This window comes from Sinocyclocheilus anshuiensis, unplaced genomic scaffold (genome assembly GCF_001515605.1).
Source record: "Sinocyclocheilus anshuiensis isolate Anshui unplaced genomic scaffold, SAMN03320099.WGS_v1.1 scaffold629, whole genome shotgun sequence".
NCBI classification, from domain to species: domain Eukaryota; kingdom Metazoa; phylum Chordata; class Actinopteri; order Cypriniformes; family Cyprinidae; genus Sinocyclocheilus; species Sinocyclocheilus anshuiensis.
In genome coordinates this window covers 207,239-228,930 of record NW_015536485.1, presented here as the reverse complement: position 1 = coordinate 228,930, position 21,692 = coordinate 207,239, and the positions used below count along the sequence as shown (strand labels likewise).

The following is a 21,692-nucleotide window of genomic DNA, read 5'->3' as shown; positions in this document are numbered from 1 at the left end:
GTTATTTAAAAAGAACTTAGCCATGAATCAATGCTAATTAACAGAGATTTATTCTGACCAGCCTTTAGAAAATGAGGTAAATGTGTTAATTGCATTACATATGTTTAACAAAATTTTTAAGAAAATCTACCCTCAAGTAAATGCATCAAAACTACGACTTCACAATTTGGAATGAATGAAATGAAATAATTACAATCAGTATATTTTGACATATTTGTGCAAGTTTGGGCAAAGTCTGGTAATCATGTTATCCAGCATAAATAAATAAATAAATGTTATATATAGTCTATATTTATAGTCTATATATATATATAGTCTCTCTCTCTCTCTCTCTCTCTCTATATATATATATATATATATATATATATATTTGTTAGAATTATATTGATACATGTAATTTAAATGTAAAGTTTACAGTTTAATGCCGCAATTATTAATGAAATCTGATTAGAAACATGTTTACGTTTATATATTCCAGCAAAATCATGTTACTGCAAACAATATGACTGTTACATAATTAACTACCGTTAAAATAAGTACTGTGACAGTACTATCGTACAGTAATGGTATCAGATGGTTATATATATAAACAATACTAATTGCTAAATATTCATGTGTCTTGGTATTTAAAAAGTACAATACACTACAATGGTACATCCACTTGATTCCCTTGGAATTTGTATATTTCTATAAGCAAAAAAAAAAAAATGCATTACAGTCTATTGTCATAATTAGTGTTGCTATTATTTCTGACAATGATAAACATCTTCATCATAAAATTCCTGAGAGCAAACAAAATAAACTGAGTGAATTTTAAGTAGCCTAGTTAGGCATTCAAAGCTGAGTTAGGCATTCACTAGATATTGTTAAGAAAAAGGACACCCTTTATGACAAACATCCCATAAATTTATGCTGAGTTGTGCGTTCTCTTTGACAGGGTAAAAAAGGTCAAAAAAACACCTCTGTTCTCAGACACACAGCTTACCAGCGCTACACGAGGGCACCTAGTCTCCTGGCGAAGAGTATTCTAGAGGGTAAGCCTTAATTAACACACATCTCATTAACACAATTGCACCCTGAAAGGCGACATCGGGAGAAACTGGATTAGTTCACCCGTTATGCTACAGAACCCTCTGTTGGGAATAAATCTGTTTATGTTTATGTAAGGTAATTAAAATTATGCAAATGGTTAGAGGAATTACAAAAAAATTGGCTCATATGACTGCTTTGGAGTTTGATTTTCCCTGATGTGTTTCTCGCTGTGTCAACATTAAGGTCAAACTGATTGAATTGTTATCATAAATTTGAATACACTTAATTTGTTTTTGTTCCAGTAGAATATTTAAAATGGTTATACTTTTATGAGTTCCACATGGAGTCTAAGAAATGTATTTTTTAGTTGTTATGAAATTAGGTGAAAATGATTTGTACACCTTCACAGAAATGCATTTTAATGTGGGTCATGACCTAAAAATGATCCACATGTCTGTTTTGATACGATCATGGTCAGAAGGAAAAAGCATTGACAGATGGAAATAAAAAAATGTAGCTAACCATGTAATCATACATAGTTAGAACTGCAAAATATTTAGGCTTGTCAATTTTTGAAAGAGATGGCAAAGCACTTTGAATGCTTTCCATCTGTTGTTGACATCCAGAGCTTTGCTTTTCTTTTTTAAGAAAAACTGTGGGGAAAAAAAGTGACAAAGACATTTGTAATGTGACAAAATATTTATATTTCAAATACATTCTGTTTTTCTGAACTTTCTATTCATTAAAGAATCCTAAATAAGGTATTACCATTTCCAGAGAAATATTAAGCAATCTGTTTTCAACATTAATAATAATAATAATAATAATAAATGTTTCTTGACCAAAGCATATTAGAATGATTTCTGAAGGATCATGTAACACTGAAGATTAAGAAAACTTCAGCTTTGCCATCATAGGAATACATTACATTTGAAAAAAATATTAAAGTAGAAAACAGTTATTTTAAATTGTAGTAATATTTCACTGCATTACCGTTTTACTGTATTTTTGAACAAATAAATGCAGCCTTAGTGAGCATAAGAGATTTCTTGAAAAAACATAAATCTTACTGACCCAAAATTTTGAACGATGGTATAATCTATTCTAGATTAAAGTAGTCTGTAGTCTTGACTACTTGAATTCAAAGTATCTTCATTTACGGTTCCTGAAACTGTTTATTCTAATAGACTCTTTGGATATTTTTGCATTTAAATGTGACTTGATTATGAACAAGAAAAATCCACTATTTTTATACTCCTTCATCATTCTGTAGGCTACAAGCCGCCTGTGTTAGAGGACTGGCCAAAGATACTCCACCAACCCCCAGTCAGTGTTCGTATGAGGAAGAGGAGAGCGTTTGCAGATAAAGAGCTGGAGACTGTGATGCTGGAAAGAGAGCTGAGGCAAAGAGAGATGGAAGAGTTGCCTGCGCTCCTACTCCAGGCTGTGGTGCCGTCCGCTCCCTCTCCGTATATTTTCCCGCTGTCAGACCCAATCATGCCCACGTACATGCCTGTGTCCAAAAGCGACTGTGATCTCCCTCACCATCAACACTTGCTTAAATCCAAGACTCTAGACTGCGGCCCAAATACACTGACAGACAGCGTCTCTCTAAGAGTGTGTGAGAACTGGGACATTTTCAATGCGATTCGGCCTCCACCGCGCTGTTACAGCACAAGCCCAGGCATCAACATGGTTAAAAACATACCGGACAGCGGCTTTTCTGATATGTCTGTCAAACCAAAAAGTTTAGTTGTCGACACCATGTCAAAGCAAGGCATTCCTCCCTCACCGAATATGGCAGACGTGCTGGTACAAGCTAAATCGCCCCACAAACGCTGCAGGTCATTGGGACACGAGGCCTCTGTTCACATGGACTGTACGGAGGGTGCAAATAAAGACCCCATCAAAAAAGCTGTAACACGGCCATTACCTTTTTCTGTAGAGGCATTGCTCATGAGATAAGAAATTTTTTTTTGTTTGTTAGCATAATGTATTACATTAATTTACATTACATTAACGGCCAATGACATTTTTTACACTGTTTATTAATGTTGTTTAATGTTAATATCTACATACACGAATACATTTTTAACAAGTTAGATATTAACATTACCTACTGTATTATGAATGAACATTAAGAATTAACAATGAACAACAGCATATTTATAAAGTAAAATGAATATAGATTATGAAATGCTGTTAAAAAGCTAATTGTTATTTCATGATATCTGATGTATTAAGTGATGTTAACGATAACGAATGAAACTTTGGTAAAGTGTGACCTTTTCAATTTATATTTGACTATAATTTATCTAGATTTACAGTAGCATTTAAGCAGCTGAGCTTTTAAAAAAATAAATAATGTAATTTTCAAGCACGTCAAGCAAGCAGAGGATATATTCAAACACTTTCTTAAATTGCACACTCTTTCTCAATTAGTGCTGAGAAATACAGTTTATTTTAGTGAATGTGTTCACTTGTACCATTCATGTAAATGAACCTGTTCATAAACAGTTAACCAGTTCATTTGTCCTTGTGCACAAGTGTTTGTGTTCATCATTACATTCAGTTTTATAAATACAATGTTTATAGATTTATTACTTTCAATTAGTGTCAATTTTTATGCAAAGCTGAGTTTTTACGTTTAAGGAATCAAAAGATTCAAGTTGTTGAGATGAATCAAAAAGTGTAACCCCTTAACTACTTAAAATGGACTAGTTTGCTTGGCACGTCAGTTTTTAATGAAGCTTCCCCAACACTGCACTGAAAAGTTAAATAGTCAATAACTTTCTTGTTTAATAAAATACTCTTGATTAAAGCACTTTTGATTCATTTCTAACTAAAGTTGTTCAAATTATGTTTTTATAATCTTGTTTAAATCAGTTATATGAAATTGTTAAATACACAGTATAGAATATACAGTATATGCATCTTACTAACCTTTATACTTTATTCCTTCTTTTTCCAGTTCTGTTTCACAATATTTGTTTTCTGTTCGAAAAACATTGTGATGTTTCTTTCTTGTACATGTAAATAGTCATGACTAACCCTATTTTTTTTTTTTAATTATTCATATTTTTAAATTCCAAATAAGAAAGTCTGATGTAAATGCATAGGTAGCTGAGGATCAAATGAAAGTGTGGTGGAAAAAAGATTAGTTTCTCTCTCTCTTCCTTTAATGTGAATTAATGATGTAGTTCATAAGGTGGTTGGATTGAAGTGATGCCTGGTACATCTGTGTATTTAAGCTACAGGCTCCCACAAAGGTACTTTGAACTGTTTCTGCGGTGTTCATAAAATATTTTAAATTTTAAAGAAAACTAACGATGAAAAGGGCTCTCAGGCAGGAACCAACTCAAAGTGTAAAACTAAACGAATGAGGAGAAAGACACATGTGCCTGAGGGTCCAGAGGCAAGAAATGATTCTAATATGAGCTCAGGAGGACAAATTATTCAGTATGTTTTTCTGCGTTTTCTTTTTACATCTTAATCAGGAAGTTCATAGAAGCCGTATTCCTGTCAGTACTGTGTATTCAAGTGAATGTGTTGGCTTAGCAACATTGTGCAATATATTTGGGAGTGTATCGCTATCCTGTAGACTGGTTTAGACAATGTATATCCTATCTTTTCTATCCTTTCTTTATTTTCCATTTCAGTTTTTGAGATATGGAAGCCTGATAGTTTTGACATCTCTGGACCGTGTGGCGTCAACATGTGTGATGGCATCATGCCCTCCTCTGTGTCTGTCTCTATATCTCAGCACATCTGCCAGTGCAGATAGGGGCCATACATTAGGAGCCTTCCTGAGGCGGGAATCTCAGCCCTCTTGTGGTCCACTTAAAAAAAAAAATGACAAGAAGAGTGCAGAAGAACATTAGTGTTTTTAAATGATAATCATGATCTATATCGAAATCGTCTCGGTTACGTATGGTAACCCTCGTTCCCTGAAGGAGGGAACAGAAATTGGGATCCTACCAAAAGGCCACAGCTACTGCCCCTTCCAGTGTCCTGTGAAAGCCACCTGCGCCCCTACTTTTTGGCGTAGGCCAGGGCTTGCACAAGAGGACCAGCTTTTTCTTTTCTACTGCTGCTATGGCACTACCCAATGAGTAAGACTGGATAACAGTGGGAAACGTACCCGTTCTACTTGGAACAGGGACGTTACGGAAGCTCCAACCTTCCCGAAGGAGGTTTCGGAAGCAAATACACATATGAACATTCCCTGGAGGGTTTGCCATCAGATTACCCTCAGACCGCCCGTGCTACTGCCTGAAGTAGCCCCCGCCTGACTGCCGCCATGACGAGAACTAGATCGAGGCAGAGGCAACAGAACTCCGCCCCTTGAGGAAACGGAGCTTGGCCCGCGACTCCGAGATGATCATTTTCCCGCAATGAGAAGATGACTCATCCACAAACGCCACCTCAGAGTGCTACATGCCAAGGCACGTGAGGTAGCGATCGTGACCATCACCCAGCGCCAGGTAACGACCGCATCCAGAGAGACGTTCCCTTTAAGTCGGTCACTCTCGACGTCACGTCGGTGACTGACGAGATGGGTCTCTCTAAGCGAGATCCCAATTCATCGGTCATCCGACGTGACGTCGAGAGTGACCGACTGAAAGGGAACCTCAGTTTTTTATTGTTTTGTAAGTAGTCTCTTATGCTCAACAATGCTGCATTTATTTGGCAAAAATGCACTAAAACAGTAATATTGTGATTTTTAAAATACAATTTAAGAACTGTTTTCTATTTTAATATATTTAAAAAATAATTTATTCCTGTGATGCCAAAGCTGAATTTTCAGCAGAGATTATGTCAGTCTTCAGTGTCACTCACGTAATCCTTTAGAAATTGTTCTAATATGCTGATTTGGTGCTTATTATTATCAATATTAATATTTTTGTGAAAACTGTGATAATTTTTTTCAGGATTCTTTGATGAATAGAAAGCATATATTTAAAATAGAATATTTTGTAAGATTATAAATATTTTCAATTATAATGCATATAAATTCAATTTAATGCATCCTTGCTGGATAAAATAGTTTATTTATTTAAAAAAAAATACTTACTGACCTCAATATTTGAACGGTTTTGTATATTTTAAGTAGGTATAGGAGGCACAAGTAGGTATAGGAACTAGGATACAGCATTTGTCTGAATTAGAATGTAATTTAATTTGAATAACAAATAACTAAATATAGAAGAGTGCAGATTTTATTATGTATTATAATGTAACACTACATGAAGTATGCATGCATTCCACTCTCATCATGAAATAAACAACAATGTCTATGCCCAAATCTGGGTTGTACGCACACACACACACACACACACACACACAAACACAAACACAGAAATACACCTCAGATACATTAACTTTTGGGCATGGCATTATAAAAGGGGAATGCATATTTCATGTAGCGCTGCTAGCATGCAAGCATACTACATTACAGTTTACCAGTGGGCAAAATTGTTATTCTAAGGCAGCACCCCTGAACTCCTTTCATTGTAGGTTTATTTATTCTCACAGTCTGTTCTAGCATGAAGTCACCCTAACTTGTTTGTGTAATCGCGACATCAGCATATTCTTTCTCCTGACATGGTATCGACAACATTTAGTATCAAGGTCCAAGGGGGTTGCTTTGATCCAAGTGCCAGCTTCCAACTCGAGCAGAATTTGCCAGATTGAGACCCTGCGCTTGGCATGCATAACCCTGAAAAACCCCTGCATACTCCGCTGCTCTTGGGTTACACGGCTCCCCGCTTCCTCCAAACAGGGGGTGTCTCTTTCAGAGTGGGTGGGCTGGCCCTCAGCCGCTCACCTGCTGCGTCCAATAAAAAACTCTCTTGTGTCATGTGTCTTTGGCCTTGGGATAAACAGACAGTTTCCACAAGGCACAAAACTTTACAGTCTTGATTTCCAAGTAAGTCTTTGTTGTGGGTAACTATGAAGAATGCCAAAGAGCTTACACACAATTTTAATATATTTAAAAGTGTCTAATATATATTCTCTCGGTTTCTCTATGAAATATCAGCTAAGACTTTGTTTCCAGCATGGAAGAATCTGCAAAACTACCTAAGCAGTTTCAAAGTACATCTCAGCTTGGGATATGCATTTAATTATACACAAAATACTGAATATTTCAAGCCGTTCCAGCTTGTGAAAATCTTAGTAACAGATTTTCGAGAGGATCTTTTTACACTATTCTGACTGTTTAGCTGAAAACAGAATCTCTCGAAAACTGTTACGACTTGATTTGCAGAATAAGCGATCTGCCAGCAATATGATACAAACTGATTTATTATCAAGAAAATCTGAGCTCTCTTACAATCAAAATGTTGTCTCTGTAAATTCAAAAACCAATCTCTCAGCACATATATATATATATATATATATATATATATATACTGTATATATATATGTTCAGACATGCTTATTTTTCAGAGCACAACTGTGGAATTGAAATTTTACACCTTAAAACATTACTGTTGGGTGAAAAGGGTCCCTCCACTTCCATCATAGGAGTCAGTTTTTTCTTTTCCCCTAAACTGAGGCTCTCGTTTTGTGGCGTTCAGCTGGAGCCAACGCAGAACCTGCGCTGACTGCAGCAGCTGTGTAGCTATACTGTTACATTTTCCTGGGCCACCCAGTTCCTAAAATCCACCTTTCCAGTTCAACACAAAGTACATACTCTCTTGAATGCTAAACTGCCAGAGCCATTACTCTGCATGATTCAAAATGCTCTGTCCATTAGCCTCCATTCAAACTCTCCCAACTCTTCAGGTTAAAACAATTTGTCATTCATTGAAAAATGTGGAATAAGTGGAAGCAGAAATTAGAAATTTAAATTAACCACTGGAAGACATTGAAAAAAGGATTATGGAGCTAAAATTGGGTAAATGTTTGGTGACAAATCACTGCACCATTGTTTCTGTACTTCTTCATTATTTCTTTCTACTGGAACCAGTCCAAAGAACGGTTAAAAGAAAGCTGCTTAAAATGTTACCAAATAATATTTTTTATTTAAAATGTTCTCAAAAACAAAACAAAACACTTAATACAATATTGTAGCATTAAAACAACATTAGATGGATTTAAATAAATGTTTTTATTATTATTTACTTGTCATTCCCAACTCACACAAAGGGTGAATTTTGAAGTTTTCCTGGCCACTCTGTTCCATACGATGGAAAACAATTAGGAATGGGGTTGTGAAACTATTATAAAAGTGGTCCAATAAACATGATATGGTGCTATTTTTCATTTTGATTCTAGATGTCATTCACTTTCATTACATGAAAAAGTGTGGCCAGGATTTTGACCTAAAACTAGAAAGTCATACCTAATTTTGCAATGTGGAAGTTTGTTTAAATGTGCCAGACTTCTGATTTATTAACAACTATAGGTAAATAACTAGAAGAATAACAAAGTGCATTCATGATTATGATAAGAAATTAAAATAATACAATAACAAATGCCTATTTGAACTAAGTGAACTACTCCTCAAATTAACATGGCGCTTTTTAAGGCTACATTGATGCAACCAAACATTATTTCTGAAAATATATTCATTATTTAATTTTTTTATGCATGCATTCATCTTATTCATGTTGATTGTTTTGAACATTTGTGGTCTATTCTTGGCTCACAAATAGTGAAGTGTCCATGTGCCGGTTAAGCGTTTTAGCAGATAACGTATATCCCAGTCTCAACTGCCCTCTTTCAAGGATACACTTGCATCAACACCTTGGGAGTTTAAATGCAGTAGGTAGTAATATACAGATGAAAACAACCGTAATCCCAACCCTGTGAAACTACACTGTAAAATCTAATTAGTTGGGCTTACTTAAAAAAAGCATGCAAACCGATTGCCAAGTAAAGTGAAATAGGAATAGTATGTTGTACTGACAAATGATTAGTTAGTATAGTTTACTTACACGAGAGTTCTAGTAACTAAAAAAGAACTGTAGGAGGTACTGGATCCTTTAATTTAGGTTTACTCATGACTTAGTATAGCTACTCACTGACTCCCAGAGTGCATTGCGGCATGAATAAATTATGCAGCTGCTTTGTTTTACAGTTGTTGATTTTATTTGCCAATTTTATTTGCTGTCTTGTGTCAGTAGTAGCACAACAAAAAGAGCAAATAAAATGGTTATTGTTACAATAAATGAAAATAAATGAAATTGAATTGTTACCATTGTTGTGATTCACGTGCTGATTGTTTAAGTCTGTGTGACTTTGACATATTACCATACACTATTTAAAGATTATATAAACCCAATTAAAAGCATTTCAAGGTATTTATGAAAAATGAAATTTGAAAAAATACACTAATGCTTTTATTAGAAGATGGGTCACTTTCTAAAAGCAATCTATTTATTATTTTACATCCCTCGAAATTAAATAACTCTTGACTTCATGATGCATTGTTGCATGAAGAAGAAAATTATAGTAACGTTAACGAAGTTCCAAGTGCCCAACCAAAGGGAACACTAATCACTATAACGGTGAGTAAAAAAAAAAAACATTTTAGGAAAATCAACATCAATTTATGAAGTTAGCTTATATGATGTTCTCTCAAATATTTCAGTTGTATTGAAAATTCAACATTCAATATGACTTTGGGAAACGAGTGAATGCAACTAGTGATAGATAACTGCAGACATGGAGGAAATGGGTCTATTAAGACTCTGAAAGTCTATTAAGACTCTTTTTATTTTCTTCTTCTTCTGTTGTTACGTTGCACATTAGCAACATATTAGTGCACTGCTGCCTCTCACTGGTTTATTAATATCATTGGTTCCTTTGTGGCTACTTGAATATTTTAAGTAAGTGTCACTCAAAACATGAAGTAAATTGTTTTATTTGCCTTGAAAGTAGCTGTAACTTAATAAAACCTAGTAAGCATAACAACTAAGTAAAGATAACTAATTAAATCTAAGTAAGGTAAACTATTGGATTTTACAGTGTATTAACACGGTATTTACCCTTCTTATTTCTGGTTGGCCTTTAAGTATAAAACCAAACCACTGGACGTCCATAATACCCCAGAACCCAGGAAAGCCAATCCACCTCTGCGTATTATGTGGTCTCTGCACCATAAAAATGGCATTCAGAAGTATTGGCACCTACTTATAAATGATTAATTGCACCAGCATCGGACTCCGGTAGAGGAGAGGAAGGGTTATCTACACATAAACATTTACTGATGATGCTGGGTAAAAATGTGGGCAGCAGAAGGATGTGGGAGGTTGAGAAATGACAGTGGCTTGGCACAAAGAAAGAGTGAGAAAACCAAGAGGCAGTTAGAGGAAAGAAAGTACATGTAGAGAGAGAGACAGAGCAAGAAAGGCAGCAAGAGACAGACTGAGAAGGCAACAGATGGATAGACAGACAGTGAGTGAGAGCTGTGTTGAGTTGGCAGAATGAAGGAGCGGAGAGATGGTGTGATAAAGCAGAGAAACCCTGTATTCACTGCAGCTGTACAGATGGCTCACCTGCCAAGAACAACACCATGTTAAGGGCTATTTATTCTAACTGGATTACTATTACAGACACCACAATCCATGCTGTGAATTCTGAGAGTAACGGAAACCACAGGGTGGATTAAGGGATATGATTCATTCTAGTTCTGGATATATATTGCAATCGTATATAGCAATGTCTGGTGTTTACTGCATATAGTTATAGAATCCAATAACACAGTCACACATTTTTTTTCTAAATGTTTATTTATAAACTCATCAAAAGAGAAAATGTTAAACCAACAAATCAGACCAAATAAATGTAATGCAGATATATAGAATCTTGTATGTTAAAGGCACTACGAAGACATTAACAGGTTTGCGCATAAGGTATTAATTAGGCCCTCTCTTTAATATAATCTGTAAAGTATAAAGTTGCATAAAAAATAAAAAATAATGAAACAAAAAATGACATTGCTTGATTGTAATGAAAGGTCATTTTTTTGTTTCATTATTTTTTATTGTTTACCAGTTTCTGGCTGGTTGCTCTATGAAATTGTGGATTTGTAATGGGAATTAGGGTTTAGTTTATACATATAAAAATCTCTAATGATAACTTTGAGTGTATTAAGGCAATCAAATGTTGATTCAGTAACCGCTCAAAGTCAAACCAATTTTATAAGAATGGGTTGTTCATAAACAAGCGCTAAAAAGAAATGGTTCATACGTATCATTTGTTTGTGAATTGGGCTACGCCTGTCCTTGTTTGTTTTGCATGCAGCCTGCGAGAACAACTTAGGCATAATAGTAAGACATGTTTTCTTACCATTGTTTTGCGTCTTTTTATTCCATAACATTCGATTCAAACTGCAAGCTCACAACGCCGGTGAATTGTTTCTTTTGCTACTAGTGTTGGGCAGTAACTAGTTACTATTAACTAGTTACAGTAATAATATTACTTTTTGAGTAACTAGTGTAACTAATTACGAATAATATTTCAGTAATATTACAGTTACCATGCATTAAACAGCTAGATACTTTGTTACTTTTGATGTCTCAACCCCTACTGATTTGAAGTCCAACAATCCAATAATTCCTAGATTTATTTCATAATTTTCATGACTTGCACAGGCACATGAAGTCACCAATGGCTGGAAATATTGCCATTTCATTGACTTTGTCAGGAGAAAAAATGATCTGAACACCGATGTGTAAGTTGTGGCAATTATGGAAGTTGTGGCATTACTTTACTCTGGCATTACATGGCTTGCCCACCCACATACCTCTGATCCCAATATAAATTGTATTACTATAATTAAAAATAGATTTAAAAAGAAAACGTAACATTTTCTTATGAACTTATGCTATTTCTCTTGATAAAATATCATGAGATATAATCCTATATGGGTAACAGAGAAATTGTAGCTACAATAAGCTTCAAGCTCTATACATGACAATTAATGAGGTTAATACAACACTTTTACTTAAAAGTCACTATCAATCACCACTGAGTGTTTTTAATAACTTCTGACTGCTATCTCTAGTGTGGATTTTGGTGAAATGAGACAGAAATATATTGTTAGTAACATTTCAGAAGAATTTTTTGGGTAAGATACGTAAAAGAAAGGAAAAGTAATGTAAATGTAACTAGTAGTGTAACTAATTGCTGTTGCCAGAAAGTAATAAGTAAAGTAACAATATTACTTTTGAAAGGAGTAACTAGTAACTAAGAAATTAAATTTTTTTGAGTAACGGGCCCAACACTGTTTGCTACGGTACTCTTGATTCAAGTAGCGCAGCAAGATATAGGACAATGTGCATGCACAAGAACTCGCAGTACACTCTAAAAAAAATGCTGGGTTAATTATGGACAAACCCAGCGATTGGGTTGTTTTCAACCAACGGTTGGGTTCAATGTTTAACCCAGCTTTATGGGCAGTAACCCAACCGCTGGGTCAAAACAACCCAATCGCTGGGTTTGTCCATATTTTACCCAGTGCTGGGTTGTCTTTAACCCAGCATTTTTAGAGTGTAGGATCTTTACAGATGCGGGTTACTTTCTGCCAATGATAAACATGACAGCAAAAGATAACACTTACTATAAAAATTACTGTGAAAATTAATAAATTAATAAAGCAATGTGGACAAAATTATCCCTGATAAAAAGTGGCTACCAAACTTTCACAACTGATAGCTCCAAGTAAAGTTTACATGTGGCTTGAAAACCACAGCATTTACACATATCACTCAAAATAATATTTAGGCCTAAATTTAAGGTTTATGTATTTGAACTACATACAACATTTCTATCCATTTGGATTACACAGTTTTAACCTAAATAAATGAATACACTAGTTATGTGATGCACAGGTAAGATTTCTGTAATAGTAATAATCTGGATGTGTTTTAAATACACAACAACCAGATTTATGTCAATAATAAATCCAATTTGTTTTTATCTTATCCATTTTAAATGAATATTGCTTGCTTCACAGCAATACTGCCATGTTTTTAATTACAACAATGATTATTTAAATAAAATCAAATAGATGCAAACAGTTAATAACTAGGCCACATTTTTTAACCTGTTTTGGCTAAAACTGTATAATCCAAATGAATGGAAATTGCATACGCATTTTAAAAACATAAATCTTAAAAAATTAGGCCTAAATATTATTTTGAGTGTACATTACACTTACCTTGTAGGCCTGCGTCTCAAACCACCAGGTGATCTGTCTTAAATGTGTCTTGGAGTGTATTTAAATTGGGTTGTTTCATGATTGGACAACTGATTAGTACAAATGTGTGCAGTGGCTTAGTATAAATAGTCCTTAAATGAAGTAAGTCAAACTTTCCTACTACATACCAATCATTCAAAGACCACTCTACATTCATTAACTGTGTCAAATCACTGAAAAACTAGTGAATAGCACATACTATGCCAGAGCTGTTGCTGGTTCAAGAGATAATAATGGAATAGAGTCAAAACAGAGAGTCTCTTTATATGAATGAGCCTTCGAGTCAATATTGCCTTTTCCTCCGCAGCTCACGCACTAGCTTCCATTACTTGCTAACATTTGGCCTGGAGCTTTTCACCTGTATCTCGTACCTCAGGCTATACTCACCAACCTCACCATTGCCCTCCCCTCACATTTGTTACGACTAGGGCTTCCTCTCCCCCCGGGCTGTTTATGGCTTCTACCCCAGCAGAACATTTTGCCTGTAACACAAACCCTTCTGTCTTGTGTTTTTACTTCAAACAAAGCTATTAATCACCTTAATCGCCCTCAATTAACCTGCACCACCAGATGCTCTCGGCACGTCAAACCCTGAACTGTTCCAGCCAGCCAAACAGAACATAAATCAACGAATGGAGCAATTTGCACCAGCAATTCCACATAATGTTTGCGGAAACTGAATAACAAAACATTAACAACATGGAAACAGGCACCTGGGGGACCGTCTATTTGCCACAAGGGAAGGAGATGAAATGAATAGAGATGGAATGGCAGAAATGAGAAGAGAGCATTCTCTAAGTCGGGATAGGAAAGATTTTACCCTCCCTGTCCCAAGTGGCACATGGAAGTTTACTGTGCTCCTAGCAGCTCTGACCAACACAACTTTACCAGGTTTCACGCACTGGGGTACTGCCAAATGTTTGAAATCTTAGACCAAAGTACTTGCTTTGAACATGCTCTTACACATGGGTCTATCTTGTTTCGCTGTTACGAAGCCTAAAACATTCTGGACATGACTGGATTGTTGACAGGTGCAACAAGTCAGGCTCTTCTCTATGGTGAAAGAATTGATGCCATTGTGACATGTATGACACTGTATCTGATTTCAGAGAGGGAAAAAAATATTAAAAACCAATTTGCATATTAAAATGGGCTACTCTGTCAATAATACAGAATAAAAGAATCAAATAACTACTAGAATCTAGTATATGTAAATTACAAAACAATATATTGCCATTTGAATTAGCATACATCGCAGAAACACAGTGAGGAAATGTTTCTCTTGACCATTGAGGAAATCTCCTCTCTTTACCTGTGTGTGCTGACAGATATATATGAGGGGAACTTGAGTGTAACCAAAAGCTGTTATTTAGATGGATCATTTCCACACAAATGGAACCTTGTTTGTCTCTCAAACAGGGATTTAAGCATTCAGTCAAAATGTCATTATTTGGGCTTACAAGTATTCAGGTATAGCCCATTGAGGACACACACAATGACTTTAGTATGTAGTATATTGATGGGAGATTTTTGCATTCCAGTGTATGTTCGTGTGAGGAAATTCTCTACAAATTAAAAATGAAATGCTTTCTATTCATAAAAGAATAATGAAAATGTAACATGACCCCCCCACCCCAAAAAAGAGCAGCAAAATAGTGTTTCTTAATGATTTCTGAAGGATTGTGTGACACTGAAGAATGAAGTAATGGCTGCTGAAAATTCAGTTTTGCCGTCACATGAATAAATTACATTTCCACTGAAAATGGGTCAAATAAAATAACCATTATTTATAAGTAGACCCTTAATTTTAATCTTTTAACCTTGATTACAGTAAATCTGAAAGAATCCTACTTATTACATGGCTTCTTTCAAATAAATAAAAAAACATATTGTTCAAGTTGACATTATTATATTAGAATACAAAATACAAAAGAGAGAGAGAGATTGAAAAGCAAGTATGCGTGGAAGTGTCACAGTGGCTAAAGCCCTATTGTAAGCTATATTTTGGATTTTCATACAGTATGTGGGTTTTAGGCCTTGATGTGACCATGTAGCAGGGTTTAGCTGCTATGAAAGAAGGCCAAGCCCACTTGATCTGCCTCTTCAGCGCATTGTGCAGGGATCAAGGTCTCATTACAAGGTTTCCCCAATGTAGCAACCACCCTCTGACCAGGCAGTGAACCAGCACAAATCAGCCACGCATGGTATTCTGATAAGAGTATGATGTGTGCTATATAGAGCTAAGGTACCCAGTCAAAAATAATCATGCATTCTTAGTGGACACTGCTAGCGCAACTGTCATTTACTGCAATTTAAAGTAAGTATTTTGAATGTGAATTGTGTGTCCTTATTTTCTTATAAAGAGACAAATCAACTCATGGAAGCTGCTGAATATCTTCAGCCTTGAAATTATGTAAATTATTACTAATTTAAGCACAAAAATTGTTGAAATATTTCCTTCGAATGTTTAGTCTCACACCATTAACATTCCAAGAGATCAACCTGTAGACAACGACTGCTCCCCTTTCCGGGTGAACACTTTTTCCTGTTGAAATAATGGATGGTTTTGCTTACACATTCATACAGCCTTAAGTAGACATGTCATCATTTGATAGAGACCCTGAAGGTCTGAGCACCATTATTTTTCTCCTTCACTGGTTAAATAAGGTTTCATCCATGCAGCTCTCACTCAGTGAAGCTCTCAAACACTTAACCATAATTTATTTTGGTCAGGGACATTGTAAAAGCCTGGGAATTACCTAGGCTCAACATGCCATCAGTTACACAGAAAGAAAGAATAAGAAACATTTCTAGCAATCTCTGAGAGATATTTCAGAGACATTTGAACAGCAAAATATGTTGATGATGAAATAATGCTTGTTTGTGTATCCCTTCAGGAAGTATTTGCAGTCCCTTTCATCTTTGGCATGGACTTGTTACTCAGTGTGCATATCAGATGTAATAAAAAAAAAGACCAAAATATATTCAGGAAGAATATCACATCTAAGACATGGTTTCTGAAAAGAGCTTGGCCTGTGAGCGCACAGGGATGCCCAGAGGAGAGGAAATGAAGTCTTAGTGAGCACAAACTCTTACACTTCTGTCAAATAGTGGTTTTATTGAAGTTTATTTTCAGAGGCTTTACACAGACCAACATTCCACCATCAGTGGTTGAAAAACCGATGGTGTTCAACATTGCCGTGGCTTGGCCAAGCTATCATTTTTATATGCATAATTATTTTGATTTCCTGAGGCAGCTCATTTTGCATTTCTCTGCTGTTTGCTTTTGGCACTTGAGATGAGTTCAAACGAGTGGCGAGGTGTTTATTTTTAGTTTCCCTTTACAATGAATTGGACAGGTTTTGTCCCCTGACTTCCATTATACCATTAGATGTATATCATTTTGACAGAGAACTTAAAAGAACAGGTCACCTAAAAATTAAATCTTGTGAAAATTTTCTCACCCTCAGGCCATCCAAGGTGTAGATGAGTTTGTTTCTTAATTGGAACAGGTTTGAAAAAAATAATCATTATATCACACTCACCAATGAATCCAAATAGCTGATAAAAACATCACAATAATCCTCACGACTCAAGTACATCAGTTAATGTTTTCTGAAGCGAAGAGCTGTGCATTTGTAATAAATCCATCAAGACATTTTAACGTCAAACAAATCCTTTATATCCATATTATTGCTTTCTTCAGTGAAAAAGTAATCTTGCCTGAATCAGGTGAGAAATATGTGCAGAGCAAGCACCACTTACAAAACAGTTCAAAACGGTTTTAAACAAATATGTGTGTGGATTTTGATGTGAGAGGACAACATTGTATAAACTTGGAAGTATCATTATGCATTATGGACTGGTATTTTGGCCAGAAGCAATGGTTTAAAGTTAAAACACCACAACAGTTTTGTGATGTTTTTATCAGCTGTTTGAACTCTCATTCTGGCGGCACCCATTCACTGCAGAGGGTCCATTGGTGAACATTTGATGCAAATTTCTAAATTCTAAATTTAAGTAAAATAAGTTCTAAATTTCTCCAAATCTTTTCCAATGAAGAAACAAACTCATTTATATTTTGGATGGACTGAGTATAAGTACATTTTTGGCTAATTTTACTTTTTTGGTGAACTATTCCTTTAAGAAACTCTTATTTCCAACTCTGACAATTCTTACACAATGCTTTACACAGTCCTATTGATATAATCAATTAAAACACGATTACTAAGCAATAGTGCCGTATAAAATCACAGATTGGATTTCTCTTTTTATAGAAGATAAAAATGACAGAGATTAAGGGCCGTTTGATATCATTCACATCGCTCATAGACCCCTCCAGCCAGAATGCAGTTATGGTATCACACAATCACAGTTGCTGCCATGTAATCAATATGGTTGACACACTAGTACTCCATTCCCATGACACACAGTCTGTGGTGTGTGTGTGTGTGTGTGTGTGTGTGTGTGTGTGCTTTATGCATGTGCATTTATATATTTCTCTCCAGGGGTTTTGCCCTCAAGCTAAAACTAGCGTTGGTTTTATTAACTTAAGCATTGACAATGCCAATAACTCTAGACCATTTCAACTTGCCATGTTTTGAGAAATGCATTGCATTTTTTCATCTAAAATAAATACTTGAAATTGATAATAAAGCAAGCGGAAAATTACAACAATTAAATGTTATCGATTCCATCACCTTGTAAAAACCAAGCCTGTGGCAAAACAGAATTGTACAAGTGATTAAATGGGATGGTTTCTTCCGTATGTCAGTGTTGGACCTAAATTAATCTTTGGCTTTGCTGATATGGAGAATATTGTATGGACTCGTTCCTGGATGTTGGCTGGTTTATCAGACTCTCACAAATGGAATCTAATCTAGTGTTTCTCAATGCTTCACTCTGTGAGGAGGCCCTTGTGTGTTGATGAGACCCTGATTGTCAGTATGCGTGTCAGCTTCGAAGTCTACACACACACATAGAACTGAGAATTTGTCTCCGTTTCGTCACTGCTCTAGTCCTACCTTGACTGACGTGCGTGTTTGTTTGGAATACTGGATCTTTCCACCCATTGATGTGTGTTGATGTTATCAGAGTAAATCTCCCAAAGAGAAGAAAACCTCACATCTCCACAGAGTGAAAAGATATGTAACAATGGTTGCTCTAAACTTTCATTTGGTTCAGAGGAAAATATAATTTTTTCTATTCGCAAATCATGATATCTGTTTAAGTGAAAAGATAGAGAAATCTATGTAGAAAAAGCCACACTGTGTTCAGGACATGTATAAGAAAATAAAAATGACAAAACTGTCAATAGTAGAAAATAAATAAATAAATTCATAATATTTTTCAATCGCTTAATATTCTTTTCATATTCTCTAAACTGTAAGTGAAATTGTCACAACTGTTTTATAAGACACCACAACTTTATTACATCACAATTAAAATGATTTTCAGCCATGGTAAATCACATTACAATTTTCTGATTTGCATTGGCATTCTATATTTTAGAATTTTATGGTGGCATGTCCCAAATTCATCAAGGGAAATATAAAAAAAATTGTGATATTGTGCTCATCTGAAAGACACAATCTTCAGTAGATTATATAGATTACTTTAAACATTTTTGCATGGTTATGTTTATTCATGCAAACCATCAGAGCCTTAGTGTGAGTCATTTATGATCTTAAACATGTATGTGCACCCAGCTCGCTCTCTCTAACACACATTCAAGTAAGTGCTAATCAGTTCCTCAGGGTGGCAGTAGAAAGTAGAGGAGCCTGGAGTGACGACATAAGGGAGCTCTGTGTTTCATAAGTGCCTAATACTGCCAGAAGGACTGTCAAATTGCATCAGCATGTACCACGAAAACCTGCAATTAGTATGAAACCAGTTAGCTTTAGTTTGCCTTAGTGTGGAAGCTAGCTAGCACCTTGATGGGAGTGAAAAACCTCAAGAGCCAAAGAAATCCCCTAAGAGCATTGCTTTGTTGAGCAGATGAGCAAAGACTGTGATTGGATTCACAAGAGGATTCAATGTGCATTGTAATTTTTGAAGCAAATGTCAACAAATATCATTCGACCAGCAAGATTTTAAAATGAGTGGTTCATTCATTAATTCGAATACCTTTAACGTCATGCTGTGGACATACAAACCAGAAGACAGAAGACAATGAGTGCAGTGCAGAAAAGGGGCAGGGCTAAACAAGGTCTATAAGTCAGTGTTTTTTAACGAATCAGCTGAGTGAATGATTCAGTGACTCACTTATAAAGAGACACTTGCACTGCGTCTGAAACTGCATACTATCTAGCATTTTAAAATCTCGGCAGAAGTAACAAGTCATCCAGATACTTTATGCATATTGTTTTGTAAGTGAATTCAGACATACTGTACTATTTTTTTATATTCTATATAGCATGGAAGTAGGCATATTCACAGTATTGTTTTTGTTTCTTTATTAATTAGTTGAGTTAATGATTCAATGACTCACTAATGAAGACAATTCGCTAGTTTTGCTCCTGAATTTTTTTTTTAACAAATGAAATAAATAAATGAATGAGTCAATGTTTCATTTGCTGCCACCCCCTGGTGTAACTATGTAATCTGCAGAAAAAAATCCATTGAAAAATGTCCACCACTAATGCACAGACAAGTATACATTTGCTAGGGGGAATAAATTATATTATACAAAGACATGAAAGAAAATGCATATCTTTGCTAGGGGAAATTAACAATATTACACAAAGAGATGAAAGAAAATACATGTACAATCTGAATACCTTTCTGTTTTTTTTTTTGAGGGCAAGATTGATTAAAATAATGTAATTGTCACGTGTTCGTTTCTGTTTAGTTCCTGTCTGCCCTTATCTGGTTCAGTTCCTGTTCTCATCTAGTTTTGAGTAGTAATTGGGCGGGTTTTGTAGCGAAAACCTGGCAACCCTGCACCAGACAGAGCTGTTGGCGAGTCTTCCTATTGTAAAGTCATGCAGTGTGTAATGTCGTCGTTCCATCGTGCAGTGTGAACACAGCAACAACTGAATGCTACCCCAGATAGTCGTTCAGTGTGAAACCAACAGTGATGCAACATCTTTGAAAATCGTGCAGTGTGAACTCGGCATTACTTGAAATAAATAACCTTTAACTGAAATATACAAAACTCATTTTATTTCAACTAGGTGCCAAGGCAACATTTCTTATTTTCATTTAGTATAACGATGTATTGAAATAACTTGATGTATAAAAATTAATAAAAAGTAGACATTTTATATTTTACAAAAATGAATAAAAATAACAAAAACATGCAATAAAATGACTAAAACTTTAAAATTAAAATAAAGATAGAAAATATAAAAATAAAACAAATAAAAAATATTAATAAAAGTGCTCGTTCACGCGAGTGACAATCACACAGTGTGAATTATCAAAGACGCGATCTGAGGGAATCGTCGACGCGTAGCCGACACCCGTTAAATATTTGGCATGCTAAATACAACGTAGTTTGCGGACCAGTGCTGCTAAATCCGCGATTGCCGCCGGTTGTTTTTTATGTCAGCAGGTTGAAGTGACCCCAATAACGTGACATTTAGGCCCTGGAATGTGAATTGTACCAGGAGAACCCCTGTTGAAAAAATGTGTATTTTACCCCCCAAATGCGATTTTTACTGGGGGACCCCCTCGAAAGCAACTGGGCTATTTTCAGGCTAGTTTTGAGTAGTAATTGGGCAGGTTTTGTAGCAAAAACCTGGCAACCCTGCACCAGACAGAGCTGTCGGCTATTGTAAAGTCATGCAGTGTGTAACCTCCTGTCGTCGTTCCATCGTGCAGTGTGAACACAGCAACAGCTGAATGCTACCCCAGATAGTCGTTCAGTGTGAAACCAACAGTGATGCGACGTCTTTGAAAATCGTGAACTTGGCATAAATCAAATGATTCACAACACACGCTTTGAAGATCCACTCTGAATCAAATTATTTGCGATCTGATTTGGAACACTGAATAATTTTGCGACTGAATTGATTCAGTTTGTCTGATCCTCCGCTTTTAGCGTCTTCAGCCATGTTTACATGACACTGCCAGTACTACTACTGGCTTAGCTCACTAGTTTTATAACTTTAACTGAAATAAGCAGAAAAGTATGATGTCTACAAATAAAATATCAATATTTCCATTCAAAAGATAACATCCAACACAAATCTATGAACATATGTGGGCAATGTTATAAATACATTTTGTTTATATGTAATATATATTATTCTAATATTTTAAAGGTTTCACTTTATTTTGATGGTCCCTTTAACACATTCTGTTGCCTATAAGTAATGTTGCACCTACATGTCTACTAACTCCCATTAGAGTGTTAAAATATAAGTAGACTGGTAGGCAGGGCCGTAGCTGGGGTTTGCGGGGCCCCGGTGCAGGTTGTACCCATGGGACCTGTTTGAAGGCAGTC

The 21,692-nt window shown here is 35.6% G+C and overlaps 1 protein-coding gene across 2 annotated transcripts in view; it reads left to right on the top strand.

Moving 5' to 3' along the window:
- LOC107684342 (uncharacterized) overlaps window positions 1–3,051 on the top strand; it is a 6,265-nt gene extending 3,214 nt beyond the window's left edge. For both annotated transcript variants that reach the window (XM_016480587.1, XM_016480578.1), the window contains 2 exons: window positions 938–1,034; window positions 2,306–3,051. In XM_016480587.1, coding sequence (XP_016336073.1) covers window positions 938–1,034; window positions 2,306–2,997 — 789 coding nt within the window. In that variant the 3' untranslated portion in view covers window positions 2,998–3,051. The remainder of the gene's footprint in view (window positions 1–937; window positions 1,035–2,305) is intronic.
- The last annotated feature ends 18,641 nt before the right edge of the window (window positions 3,052–21,692 follow it).